The sequence below is a fragment of the Miniopterus natalensis genome, chromosome 19 (assembly GCF_054644295.1).
Source record: "Miniopterus natalensis isolate mMinNat1 chromosome 19, mMinNat1.hap1, whole genome shotgun sequence".
Classification (NCBI taxonomy): Eukaryota; Metazoa; Chordata; class Mammalia; order Chiroptera; family Miniopteridae; genus Miniopterus; species Miniopterus natalensis.
This window is the reverse complement of record NC_142099.1, coordinates 32,598,888-32,613,652: the sequence shown is the minus strand read 5'-3', so window position 1 is coordinate 32,613,652 and position 14,765 is coordinate 32,598,888. Positions and strand designations below refer to the sequence as shown.

Genomic DNA, 14,765 nt, shown 5'->3' with positions numbered 1-14,765 from the left:
CCCACACCTGCCCCGAAAGTTCAAAGAGGCTAAGGAGGTGTTTTCCTGACCTATTTCAGAGCTTTTATGGGTCATGGGCCAGGGGCAGATAGGTGTATGTTCTCATCAAACTTCAGGAAGTAAACCCATAGCTTCGTTTCTATTTCCTTAGTGTCCTTGTGCTTGAGGCAGGGTGGCTCTGAGTTCAGACTAGGTCACAACTCCTGGTTCTCTGAATCTGTTTTCCCTGCTATGAAATAGGGCACCCTCCTTGTGGGCTCGTTGGTGAGGATCCAGTGAAACAATAGACATCATCATGATACTGGCTACTGTGTGGACCAACCAGTACACATCAGCCACTATGCTAGGCACTATATAGTGTGTGTGTGTGTGTGTGTGTGTGTGTGTGTGTGTGTGTGTGTGTGTGTGCGCATATATATGTGTGTAAAGTGCTTAGCATGGTACTTGGCTCATTGTAGGTGCTCAATACTATTTCCCTCTCTTCCCAACCCCACCCTCATTTCTGAATATAGGGAGAAATAGAGCCTCATTTGGGATGAGGAAGGGAGCATCTGGGTCAGAGAAAAGAGAACAGGTTTTAATTTGGAGGGGTTGGGGGTGACCCTGAAGCAGGTTTTATAGTTCAGTTGGTGCATCCCAAGGTGGGGCCAGCCTGCCCCCCTCCCCAGGCTCCCTTCTTCACCCCTCCCTGCTGTGGAGCAGTGATGCTGGCTCTCCAACTAGAGCATCTGAGGGCTGCCACACCTCCCTCCCGCGCCCCGGGGAGGGCAGGGCGGGCAGGGCACCGGAGTCTGCGGTGCTGAGCAGCCCCTCCCGCCTGCAGCCCAGAGGCCGGAGCTGAGTCTAGTGGCTTATTCCAGGCAGGCCTGGCTGCAGTGCTGCCCCAGCCTGAAGCCCTGGCCCCTTGCCCCTCCTGTTTCCTTTCTCCCATCTCCATTCATACTTCATTTCCCACACATTGCATCAGATTTAATAGGCGCCTCTGGAAGGGAAGACTCGGGGTGGGTTCCTTTTCGATCCTCAAAATATCTTACTCTATCCGTACAGGGGAGTCACCCTTTTTCCTCAGAGCCTGGAGATCTATCTCTTCTTTAGCACCCCGGGAAAGTTTCCAAGAGTAGGGGATTCTTTGGACAAAATTGGAGGAAACAGAGCATCTTCTGACTGTTGTTTATGGTTTGGTGGCTCAGGCCATGAAGTTCTTGTCCCAGGCAGGTCCTCTTTTCTGGAGCTTGCCAGTGAGCCTAGCTGCAGCCTGGGAATTGTGGGGGTGATTCACGTCTCGAGAACGGGAGGAGGGTCTGTTCGCCCTCATTGCCAGGGATATGATGGAGATGATTCCGAAAGAGAAAGAGCGAGGGTGAGTGTCAGCATTACCTTCAGATGGAAATGGCTACTTTCTGTACCCAAGAGGGTTCTAGGTATATTTTTCCTGCAACTATGTTCCCCGCACACTTTTTTGCCACACAACTAATTGGCTCTAAGGCAATTTTGCCCTAGAAGATAAAATAATGGAAAATTAAAAGGGACATTAAAAAAGACATAATGATAATGAAACATGAAAAATTAAGAACAAAGTTTTAAAAACTTTATTGAGAAAAATGAATATACACGTCTTCCATTATACCTTTTCTGCTTGTTGATTGATCCTGTTAGGCATGGCACTTCTTGTTTGCTAAAATTTCTTCTCCCTTCATTGAGAGAGGTATCAATTTGCACTGCCTGGTACACTTTTGGTTATGACAAGAGGGAGGGCTCACGGGGCTCACCGAAGGATTTGCAAACGGATCTGTGACCATTTTCTAGTAGAGTTTGCAGGTCTGGCTATACACAGAGCTTTGCAATCTGCTCCATGCGTGGCTGTCATCCACTGTTGTAAAACCACCACGTCTACTGGTCACTCTACAGACCATTATGAGGTTCGAGATTCATATAATGTAAAAATGGGAGTAGCTGCAAGAACTTCATCCATGGAGAAATGAAACCAAACTGACGACTAGCTAAATACATGAAGTCTGCCAGATGTAAACCAGGCTGTCAACCAGTTATTTTATCTTGTTCGGCAAAATTGCCTTATGGCCAATTAGTTGTGTGGCAAAACTGCTTGCACCAAAGATGTTTACGAGGAAACTCCCAGCACAACCCCAGAGCCACCTGCGTTTTAAAGGACCCCTTAGATGTTTAAAAAGAATGGCCTGCGGTCAAGGTCACTGACTTGCCAAAAACCAGATCATTTTTTATCTCCTTGGATGTCATTGTCTTCATCTGTAAGGTGGGGGTCACAGCTGTCCTACCTAGAATTGATATGCCAATGCTTCCACGTGTCGTTACAACTTTAGGACACATGGTACAGGACTTTAGGAAGAAAAAAATTCACATGATTTTATGATCATGTAGAATAACGTGATTTCTTGGCCCTGCAGGAAGGGATGAGAGACTTGCTCTCCCAGTGAGAACATACCTTACCCAGAATCCCCGGAGCCGAATGATTCATTCTGACCTGACAAGAGGCATTGCCTCCCAGGCGCCTGAGTGTTGTGTCTGAGGCAGAGGCAGTGTGAACACTTACAGATGATTCTTTGCCAGTTTCCTAATAAGGTCAGGGGCTAGGCAAGCTCAGCAGATGCAATGAGCTCATATCTCAGAGCTCAGAGCTTAGAGCTCAGAGAGTAGTGTGGGCACCTCTGAATCCACAGCAACTTTCATGGGGAAATAAACTGGGCTCCCAGCTGGGCACTGCTCCCTCGACTTTGTGCCAGCAGCTTAGTGCTTGGCCTCCTGAGTACGTGTCTCTCGAGCACGGGTGGGGAACGTCCGGCCCATGGGCCATGTAGGTCTGGCCCTGCCAAGGCAACCACAGGCAGGACTCAATTCAATAAATCTAGGAGCTTTTTTCATAGCTAGTTTTTAAGTTGGTAATTTTGTATGGCCCGTGAATGGTGTTATAAATATCCATATGGCCCCTGGGAGAAAAAAGGTTCCCCACTCCTGCTCTAGAGCAACCTAAAGCAGACAGACCTCATTTTTTTCCCACATACCCCATGTGTATTAATCTTAAGTGGCTTTTTTCTCATTAGTTGCCTATGTGAGTGGAAGAAGCTCTCCTCTTAGATACCTTGAGGAGAAGTTCAAAGCAAGAAATTCTGACTTAGACTGCTCCTTCTCTAGAGATCCAGGGCTGTGTAGCCTAGGGGTTATAACCTAGCTAATGGTAATTGCTAGTGAAGGCTCCTTGGGATCTTCCATTCTTCTTCTGGCAAGGAAATATGGAGGGGTACATGGGACTTATTGCCTTTCTACTTAAAGGGCTAGATAACAAAGTTCATTAAGCTCAGATCACCTGAGTGTCCTATACTGGACTCCGGGCATCTTTCATCTAAGATTTCCAAGCACTATTTCTGTCTATAATTCCACTCCTTTATCACTTTTTTAGGATGATATGAAAAGGTGGGGCTGATTCTTCCCCCAGGTTAGGGTGGGAGGAACTGAGCCCCCAGAAGACTGCTTGCCCAAAGGGTACCTGGGAAGATGGTCAGTCTGGTTCTGGATCTGCTGTTGGTTACTCAGTAAAAAGTGTAGCTGGATGCCCACCGTGTGCGGGTGCCCGTCGAGGCGCTGGGGAGAAGGCGGAGAACAGGAGTGAAACCTCCGCCCTCACGAGCGAGCACTGTAGTGGGTAGAGGCAGAGAAGTAAAATCTGACCTCCAGCTTAGCACGGTCAGCACTGTTCTCAGCACCCTCCCAAAGCCTAAGGAGTTCTACAGAAGGATCGAGATGGGCTTCCCGCTGCTGTAGCCCTTCCCACTGCTTCGGAACAGGCTTGGGGAGAAGCTGAACTGGAGAGAAGACTCTGTGGCCCTGCTTATCTCCATGCCAGTCTGAATAAAGGGATCTGGACACACTGCCTCCAGTTTTGTCCAGACCTCCTTGTTTCCAGGATTCTCTGATAGTATCGAAAAATAAAGGGAGTGCGATATTAAAAATAACAACGACAAAACAAAGCCCTGCTTGCTCAACCCTGTGTAAGTCAGAGTAGCTCTAAAAATCTGTGACAGAAGGAGGAGGCAGAAGGCCCACTGGGAAAGCGGGTCTGTGATCACCTCTACCCCAGGGGATCCTGCTGAGAGCAGGATTGATTGGAATCAGCAAGAACTTTGGCCACATGTGATTTTTGGAAAAGTAATTGATAAAAGAGTCAAGTCCTTATCTAATAGTTCTTGTGCCTTGTTCACCTTCTAGAAGCGAGGGTGTCATCTATTTATTAGAGAGAGACTACCCAGAGCTCCTTGCTACCCCCTGGTAATGGGACTCAGGCCAGGGGCAACAGTTCACCCTCGGCTGCCCCTCCCCTGCCCCCGTGTTCTGGTGCTGCATTCAGGAGGAGCCCCTTCACATTTCAGTGGCTGACGTGTGGCAATGGGTCCTGCATGGCACATAGAAGCCACTCTCTGAAGCTGAAGCAGAGAACAGGGCTCAGGATAAGCCTTCTTCTCACGGTCAGCCTTCCACCTTCTCACCTACACATAGCTCCGCTCCTCCACCTAGTCAGCCACCCAGTCAGCATATGCGAGAGGTGACGCGCCTTTGGAGGGAGGAATGCTGAAGGAGACCCTCTGGTGCTCACTCCTGCAGAGGCTGACTTTGTTCCCCTGCTGACATGGCTGTGGCCCTAGGCTCTATCTGAATCAAAAGCTGTCTTATCCCTCCCACCCCCGAGAAACTAACACTCATAGGCTTTAAACTCACTATCTTTTCCCTCAGAGGCCCTTCTGCCCCTTACGTAAAAAGGTCCCACCCTCTTTCACCAACTGCCTGAGCATTTTACTCTCCCCTTTGCTCCAAAAGCTTTGAGGAGGGAGGCGCTTAGCTCCAAGACCTGACCCTCCGGGCCTGACCTGCTGACAACTGCAGCAAGCTGCACAGCTTCTGTCCAGCTGGAGGCTGAGTACTCGAAGGGGCTTAGAGGATTTGGGGAGGCTGAGTACTCTAAGGGGCTTAGAGGATTTGGGCATCTTCCATCAGGCTGTCCTCCTGGTTTGTAAATGTATGTGTTGGGAGTAGGGAAGGGTATGGAGCATGGGGGAGAGTGACAGACTGGCAGGCCATCCTTCAAAGCACTCCTTTCCAGACCTCTTCTCACCTCATAGAAGTGAGGTCAAGATGAAAGAATTGTGTAGAGTTCCCACAACTAGGGAGAACATCAGAGCCATGAAGCGGTCATACCTTTATTTCCAAGTTTCTGAAGTTGTGGGATTTGTGTTGCTTGGTCTGGGAGAGATGAGCTATGAAGACTGGGGTGTATCTCAAGTTACTTCCCTACATTGGACTTTCCAGGCTGCCGGGGCCTCTGAGGGCCTCTCCTGAATTAGTTCACTTAGCTCAGAACTCGGCCATCAGCTGAGGCCGGGCACCAACTGCCACCTAAACCCTTGCGCTAGAATGAGTATCTCTTGCCTTTGCAGGTGCTGGATCACCATGGCTGCTCTAATTGTTTCTTTTTGTCTCCCTTTGAATCTTTATTCCAGAGATCCAGTTGCCACTGGCACCCCGGGAGCCCTCCTCCTTCTCCTGCTGCCTCTCCACCACAGCAGTTGCCCGTCGTTGCTAAGGCTGCTTCCATGGTAACATGCACACGCCGTTTACACTTCCATCTGGGCAAGTTGGTCTAAGCTAGGAACCTATCTACCCTGGACGACCACTTCCATCACCACCTGGGGACGCCAATCATCGCGACACGTGGTCCGGCTTCCACTCGGTTCCCCTGCCCTCTTCCTCTTCTGGCTGCCAAGCTTCACAAGGACAAGGGGTCTGGGCTTGAGGCCCTGAAGCTATTGCACGAGAGATAGTGAACCAGGTTCCTGAATGGGCTCCCACAGAAGCAAGGAATAAGAAGTAGGCAGAGAAGCAAGAGACCCTGGTCAGTCGGAGGGAAGCTCCCCATTTTCTCTGACTGAGGGGGCCTGAGGGGCTTGGCAACCGCGGGCAAAATGACAAACCCAACAGAACATGCCTTGCCGGCCAACTCGGTTGAGGGCCATGAGGGGGACTTTGGCTGCTCAGTAATGGACCTCAGGAAGCTCATGGAGCTGCGTTCGGCCGATGCAATAAACCACATCAGCGCCAGCTATGGAGGCGTAATGAATCTCTGCAGTAGACTGAAAACCAACCCTGTGGAAGGTAAAGGCCGTACCAGGAGTGGGGATTGGAGGAAGGTGGCTAGTGTTAAAAAATATTGCGTTTCCAGCTTCCAAAAGAAGCATCCGGAGCCCTGACTGGTATATCTGTGTCTAGTGGGAAAAGTACGGTATATGAAGCACTAAAAGGTGGTGAGGCCACAGAGAACCATTTCCCCCCTTTGTCCCCCCCCCCCCCACACACACACAATGTTTAGGGACTGTGCTATTATTCTTTGAAAATCATTCTTTCCTACTTTTTCTGTATCAATGTACAGAAAGGAGAGTGTTTATCTCTATATTGGAAACATTTATGTTAGAGATGCTTTTATCACTAAATGATCACCAAGTGCCTTATTCTGTATTAGTGTTTGATTGCAACAGGTTTAAGATGTAATTTTCCCCACAGCTGATCTTACAGTGTAATTGGGGAAGATAGGCACAGTGAAAAGAGTAAGTCCTTCTACCCGATGTAGCACTTCTCTAATGTATACAGTTTAAAATAAGGTGGTACGTCATAAGGTATATAATTATAATTGTACCCACCAGATATTTGGATTACTCCTGTTTCCCGTCATGGAATTATTGATGACTTTTTCAACCCTGCTTGATACACTTTTAATATAGCTCTTCTTAATCTATACTTAAAAGAAACTGAAACATCCAGCTTTACGCTTGCCTGGCCCAGCCCAGTTGTCCAGTGAGCCATGGTAATATGAAATTTTGCCTCACCAAAATGGAGAGAGAACAAAATGAAGTTGCTTCCTCACTTCTGCCTGGTTTCAGCGTCTATGTTACAGATTCTTGTTTGGTCCTGTGGGTCAGGCAGGCCATGGTTGAGTACCATGAGAGAAATAAAAATCTTGTCCTTTAGATGCCTTCAGTCTCTTGAGGTATACTATTTCTGAACCTTCCATGGATGCCACATCATATTTCTTGCCAATTCTAAGGACTCTTTAGGATTTTTTTAAAAAGGGGAAGGTGGAGATTTTTATCTAGATATCTGTTTATCGCGCAAGCTTTGCTTTCTTTGCAATCTGAGAGAGCTGCTCTACATGTTCTTTTTACTTCTGGAATTCAGTTTCCTATCTTATAGGCTTTGATTCAAATATTAGCCCTACCATTTACTAGCTAAATAACGTTGAACAGTTTACTAGGCCCTATGAGTCTGTTTCTTTGAAAATTCTGTTAATATCTAGCCCATAGAGTGGTTGGGATTAAATACTATAATGTATGTGCAGCGCTCAAATTTATAATGGGGATTCAATAGCTATCTAGATTAAAATGGAGCATATGAGCCCTAGCCGGTTTGGCTCAATGGTTAGAGCGTCGGCCCAAAGACTGTAGGGTCTCGGGTTTGATTCCAGTCAAGGGCGTGTGCCTCGGTTGCAGGCTCAATCTCCAGCCCAGGTCAGGGCTCATGCAGGAGGCAACCAATTGATGTGTCTCTCTCACATTGACGTTTCTCTCTCCCTTCCACTCTTCTCTGAAAAGCAATGGAAAAAATATCCTCTGGTGAGGATTAAAAAAAAAAATTTTTTTTTAAAAAAAGGAGCACATGAGTCTGAAGATACTTGCCAGAATATGAGTGCCTAAGGAGTGCAAGGTGTTATTATATCTCCAGAGGTTACTGCATGTGTAGCTGCACCCACTATCCACCTCTTCCATTCACCTCTTGATGTCAAAAAGAGATCTGGTTGGGGGTGGAGGGCAGCAAAAAGAAAAAAGATCTGGTTGAGTTGGCAGAGCTTAGTTGCTTTCATGTGGCTCAGTCTTATCAGCTAAATTTCTTTATTCCACCACTCTTGTAGTAGTATTGACCTTAAAGAGAGGCTTTTCCTGTTAGGTTTTTCCGGAGATAATGCACCCATCGTTATTTAGACAGGATCTCTTTTTTTCCCCTTTCCATCCTGTTCTTGATCCCTTTGGTCAGTTGTTTCTCTGGCAAAGTGAAACTCAAGGGTCCAAATAAGCTGCAACCTTGGAAGCTCCTAATAGGAGGGTCCAGACTTTCCTCCCCAATTTCCAAATCCTTTCTCATAGCTGCTACTGTTTACTTTCTGATTCCTAGAGAGCTTCCATTCCCGAAGGCCAACAGATACTCTACTTTAGTGTCAACCTCAGGTATCAAATGTTACAGATGGAGTTAATGCTCTGAGATTCTTTCCCAGCCCAGTTTCAGGCTGATAGTTGAAAGTATCTTCGGATAGCAGGTGCTTCTGTTGCCACAGACCCTGGCCATGCCTAGATCCCACTACCTCTACCATTGGCACAGGTGTCCACCCCCGCTTCCTAGGCCACAAATATGTATCCTGATTTGTTTCAGTGTAAGACTTATCATGGTGCTGGTACTTGAGCTGGGGAGTTAGGGTGTCAGAAAACAACTTCTCCATGAGTAATTTTTAGCCCCCCAGTGTCAGCAATGACCTCCTCCTGTGTGAGAGGAATAGAGGGGTAGGAAAAAGAGACACCAAAGAGCTATGACACAGGAGTCTCTCCCCAGACAGGGGCCAAGCTATTTAGAAGACCACACTGAAGTGCCTAACACCCTAGCATAGTTTTGCCACCTGTGGGAGTTTCCTGCAGACTAATAATATGAATAAAGAAACTTACTTGGTGCTTGAATTCTCTTGGTTGGAAACCAAGATGAAGTAAGATTGGGAAGATGGATTCCTAGAATATGACTCTTCAGAAGACCCTTATTTTTTGTTGATTGACAGCATCTGTAGTATAGATGGACAGATTTTTTTTAACCATAGTTCTTAAGGGGCCTCATGAAACTTGAAGTTTATAACATTTTTGACACTAACATTTTTTTATGTTTTTAAATTTTATCTTTCAGTTAGTTTACATTTAATATTATTTTATACTAGTTTCAGGTGTATAGCATAGTGGTTAGACAATCATGTACTTTACAAAGTGCTCCCCCTGATATTTTCAGTACCCACCTGACACCATACATAATTATCATAACATTATTGACTACATTCCCTGTGCTGTACTTTACATCCCCATGACTGTTTTGTAACTACCAGTTAGTACTTCTCAATCCCTTTGCCTTTTTCACCCATTTCCCCAACCTCCTCCCCCACTCTGGCAACCGTCAGTCTGTTCTCTGTATTTATGAGTCTGTTTCAATTTTGTTAGTTCATTTATTTGATTTGGATACCACATATAAGTGAAATTATATAATATTTGTCTTTCTCTGACTGACTTATTTCACTTAGCATGGTGCCCTCTAGATCCATCCATGTTATTGCAAATAGTAATATTTCATTCCATTTTCTGACCAAGCAGTATCCCATGGTGTAAATGTGCCACAGCTTTTTATCCACTCATCACTGATGGGCACTTGGGCTCCTTCCATATCTCAGCTAATGTAAATAATGCTGCAATGAAAATAGGGGTGCATATATTGTTTCAAATTAGTGTTTTGGGTTTCTTTGGATATATATGCCCAGAAGTGGGATCTCTGGGTCATCAGGCAGCTCCATTTTTAATTTTTTGATGAACCTCCATACTGTTTTCCATAATAGCTGCACCAATCTGCATTTCCACCAACAGTGCACAAGGGTTGCCTTTTCTCCACACCCTTGCCAACGTTCGTTGTTTGTTGATTTGTTGATGGGAACCATTCTGCCAAGTGTGAGGTGATTTCTCATTGTGGTTTTAATTTGCATTTCTCTGATGATTAATGACTTGAGCATTTTGTCATGTCTCTTGGCCATCTGTATGTCCTCTTTGGAGAAGTGTCTATTCAGGTCCTCTGCCCACTTTTTAAGTGGATTGTTTGTTTTTTGGTGTTGAGTTCTTTGCAGATTTTAGATATTAACCTCTTATTGGCCATATCATTGGTAAATATCTTCTTCCATTCAGTAGGTTGTTTTTTCACTTTTTTGATGCTTTCCTTTGCTGTGCAAAAACTTTTACTTGATGTAGTCCGATTTGTTTATTTTTTCTTTTGTTTCCCTTGCCCAAGGAGATATATCAGAAAAAATATTGCTAAGAGAAATGTCATAGATTTTACTGCTGTGTTTTCTTCTAGGATTTTTATGGTTTTGAGTCTTACATTTAAGTCTTTAATCCAGTTTGAATTTATTCTTGTGTATGGTTGTAAGAAGGTGGTCTGTTTTCATTTTTTACATGTGTCTGTCCAGTTTTCCCAACACCATTTACTGAGCAGACTGTCTTTACCACATTGTATGTTCTTGCCTCCTTGTCAAATATTAATTGACCATATAAGCGCGGGTTTATTTCTGGGCTTTCTAGTCTGTTCCATTGATCTATGTGTCTGTTTTAATGCCAGTACCATGCTGTTTTGATTACTATGGCCTCGTAGTATAGTTTGATATCAGGTAGTGTGATCCCTCCAACTTTGTTCTTTCTCAAGATTGATATGGCTATTTGCAGTCTTTTGTGTTTCTATATAAATTTTTGGATTTTTTTGTTCTAGTTCTGTGAAAATATCATTGGTATTTTGATAGGAATTGTGTTGAATCTATAGATTGCTTTGGATAGTATGGACATTTTAATGATGTTAATTCTTCCTATACATGAACACAATGTATGCTTCCATCTATTTGTATCTTCTTAAATTTCTTCTTCTTGTCTGATTGCTGTAGCTAGGACTTCCAGTACTATGCTGAATAAGAGTGGTGAAAGTAGACATCCATTCTTTTTTTCCTGATCTTAAGGGAAACACTTTTAGCTTTTCCCCATTGAGTATGATGCTAGCTGTGGGTTTGTCATATGTGACCTTTATTATGCTGAGGTATGTTCCCTCTATTCCCACTTTGCTGAGAGTTTTTATCGTAAATGGGTGCTGGATTTTGTCAAATGCTTTTTCTGCACCTATTGATATGATATATGATTTTATATATTTCATTTTGTTTATGTGGTGTATTATGTTAATTGATTTTCAAATATTGTACAAACCTTGCATCCCAGGAATAAATCCCACTTGATCATCGCATATGATCTTTTTAATGTATTGCTGAATTTGATTTGCTAATGTTTTGTTGAGGTTTTTTTACATCTAAATTCCTCAGGGATATTGGCTTATCATTTTTTTTTTTTTTTGTCGTGTTTTTATCTGGTTTTGAAATTAGAATAATGTTGATCTCATAAAATGAGCTTGGAAGTCTTCCCTCCTCTTGAATTTTTTGGAATAGTTTGAGAAGGATAGGTGTTATTTCTTTGAATATTTGGTAAAATTCACCTGTCAAGCCATCTGGTCCAGGACTTTTGTTTGTTGGGAGTTTTTTTTTTATTACTACTTTGATTTTGTTGGTTGTAATTCATCTGTTCAAATTTTATGTTTCTCCTTTACTTGGTTTTGGAAGATTGTATGTTTCTAGGAATTGATCCATTTCTTCCAGATTGTCTAATTTGTCAGCATATAGTTGTTCATAATATTTTCTTACCATCCTTTGTATTTCTGTGGTGTCAATTGTTATTTCTCTTTTCTAACATAGTTTCATTATTATAGACTTACATTATTCTAGGGGCAAGTGGGACTTAATTTTAATTCATGTTCTCTCTCTCTATCTCTGTCTCTCTTTCAATAGGCCAAAAGGTTTTTAATTTTTGCCTAAGTTCTTACCACAGGTTAGAACACAATGGAATATTTCATGTTTTCTGACTCAGACTTCATGCTAGAGCAGCAACAGAGAATCTCAAAGCACAGATAATTTAAGTTTGTTTTAATATTTGTCAACATAAGAACCCCCAAACCTGTAGAGAATTTTTATAAGAATTTATTTGAGCCAAACTGATGATACGCCAGGAAGCAAGGCCTCAGATGCTCCAGAGAATGACAGTTCTACAGTTTCTTCTATACATTTGGAATTAAGGAGGGAATATAAGGAAGATTACATGACGGTGGGAGAAAGCCAGGTGGGGAAATCTCTGTGATTGGATTACAGGATATATCAATTCTTTCCCCATAGAACTTTCCCACATTGGTCCTCAGCTGTGCTGCCCTTTTTAGGAGAAAGCTGTTTTATGAGGAGGAGCCAACAATAGAGAGAGGTCTGTGCCCAGACTAGAAAGGACAAAGAAGGGGAGCCTTAACTAAAGAATAAATCATTATATGTGGGCTTTGTTCTGGAAGGTAAAGATCATTGCTCTTGAATTTGGATCTGGAAGAATGTTGGTGGGAATTCTACCCCATGTTCCCTCTGTACCCTGCTACTTCTTCCTCTGTAGAGTTGAGGGTGTGACAGTGGGAGACAGAGGACTTCCAATTCCTTTGCAACCACGTTCAACAAATATTTAATATCTAGCAGGTGCTAGGGATACAGGGATGAACACAGCAGACAGTTTCTCCTTCTATAGAGCTTACAGGCTATGAGAAAATACACAGAAATTAAGGCAGTTTTGGAAATATTGTATGAGTGCTATGTATGTTATGGGAGCACACAAGTATGGGGACCTAGGCTGAAGGGATTGCAGGGGATGGGAGGGAGACTTGGGAGTTGGAGATAGGACTTCTGTATCATCTGCTTGCCTAGGGAGGCTCTGGCCTGGCCTTTGTGGGGGAAGAGCAAAGTTCCCTCTACCCTCAGTCTTCTGGAAGGTCTAATAATCAAATAGATGAGACAGATTAGCAAGAGAAAATAGCCACATTTAATACATACATATGTATGGGAACCCCACATACATGAGAGGGTTAGAGACACTTGCAGGAGAGATTCAGAAATAGAAAGGGAACACTGGTATATAAGTCATCCTGAGCTAGGGATGAGAGAAGGTGCCTGGGGGGCTTAAAGGGCCCTTGCAGGATGATAGGAAGACAGGTGTTTAGTAAAGGGAAGTTTGTTCTGCCGTATGGGTGAGTCAAACAGGTTATCTTCGATAATCTCTTATTTATGGGGAAGCCCCCTAATTTAAGTTATTCTAGGTAGTTAAAGGGAGGGGCACAAATTTCTCTTGAACCTGAAGCTAAAATTGTCTTTAGCTCAAAACAATCCGTTTACCATAAAAGCATATCTTTGGGTAGCTGTTCGAACCCCCACATAATTGCTACCACTTACTGAATGTTCCTGGCGTAAGGTGTGAGCATCTTGGCATAATTACTGAGCATCTACTAGGTTTAGGGAGCTGAGATTCCTTTGGGAGTAAATGGCAGCAGAGGAAAGAATCTGTTTTAAGACAGTCAGCCCAAATTACAATTCTGGTTCATTAACTGCAGGATTTAGGTTAATATCTCCTCCACTTAAAATTTTAGGGGCTTAACTGTTCCTTTTACCATGTTTTTGAGGTCAGTGGCATGTTCTACCAAGAACTGTTCATTTTTCCACAAGCTGGGACATACTGGGGTTGGGCTCTTCCTCAGTATGGCAGATTGAAATTTCTAGAATTGTCAACCTGGGGGAAAAAAACTGAACACATAGCCCCAGTAAATGTTCACCTACGACATTACTATATCACTATTAGTACTTCTAACACTAATATTATTTACATAATTAGATATTCAAGAAATAAAAATGTATGAACTAATATAAAAAGTTCTAGTGTTTTTCCACGGCTCGACAGAGGGCTGCGCGCCCACTGCTTAGACACCACTGCTTTAGAGAACGTCAGTGGTGAGGGAATGAGGGAGCAGGATGAGTGAATGTGGGATGGAACAGATGTGAGAAGATGGACAACTGGCTTCTTTCAGATTTTCTTCTCCATCTCTGCTTTAGAATATCCATTTTTAGGAGCTCCTCAGTTTCAAGATAGCAGAGCAGAGCCACCTCTCTTTCCTCACGCCCTCTGTCCCGCAGTCATCATCTTGAACCCTTGCCCCAGTTCTACTATAAAGATGCCAAATAGATCATCCTAAAGACAATTCATGTGGGCGTGGCTGCAGACTCACACTCTGCAGAGGTCACACTTTGGGCAGATATATTAGCCCTGGTTTAAGATGTGAGAGAGACTCAAAACAAACGAATATCGTGGGGGGAGAGCGAGGGGTGGAGGTGGCAGACCCACTCAGACAGCCAGAGAGCAGGAATGCTGTCGTGTGAGTAGTTCAGGCAAGTCCAGTAGCTTCATAGAAGAAATATTTAGGACTTGGTAGAGGGGTGGGGAAGATTTCTCACAAAACCTGGGGGAAGCAGCATCCACAGCCAGCCATATGGCAGATGATTGAGAAAAACAAGAGAGTAAAAGTGCCCTCCCCTTTGTCCCTCCCCCCTGCAGGGAATTCCGCGTTGCATCCTGGGAGTTCTGTCTGGTTTGAGTTACTGCCTAGGGCTGAGTTAGGCCAGCAGTGGGCCTTCTGCTAGCCCACCCCCAGGCTCTAGGAATTCTTGTCTCTCCAGCCCCTCCTTGCCCAGAGCTGGACTTCTGGGTTAGCTGGCATAATGCTGCCAGGCAGGGGGCAGAGAAGTCTTGATGGGAGAGTGGTTAAATCTTCCTGAACCTGAGCGCCCTGCCTGTCCTCCTCTCCCCTTCCACCAGGCCTGGAACCCTCTGTGCTGCATTCCTCTGGCAGCTTCGCAGAAACTATTGCAAGTTTTGTTTTGATTTGAACCTTCTTGCTGCTGTCTTGCGTTGAACCAGCTGCTGGGGGTGGGAAGAAAGGTCGCAATTCCTCCTTGACCC

At 44.3% G+C, this 14,765-nt stretch overlaps 1 protein-coding gene across 3 annotated transcripts in view; it reads left to right on the top strand.

The window, feature by feature from the left end:
- The window catches only part of ATP2B4 (ATPase plasma membrane Ca2+ transporting 4), a 94,689-nt gene that overhangs the window by 37,927 nt on the left and 41,997 nt on the right, over positions 1 to 14,765 (top strand). For all 3 annotated transcript variants that reach the window (XM_016214849.2, XM_016214867.2, XM_016214858.2), the window contains exon 2: positions 5,526 to 6,177. In XM_016214849.2, coding sequence (XP_016070335.2) covers positions 5,988 to 6,177 — 190 coding nt within the window. In that variant the 5' untranslated portion in view covers positions 5,526 to 5,987. The remainder of the gene's footprint in view (positions 1 to 5,525; positions 6,178 to 14,765) is intronic.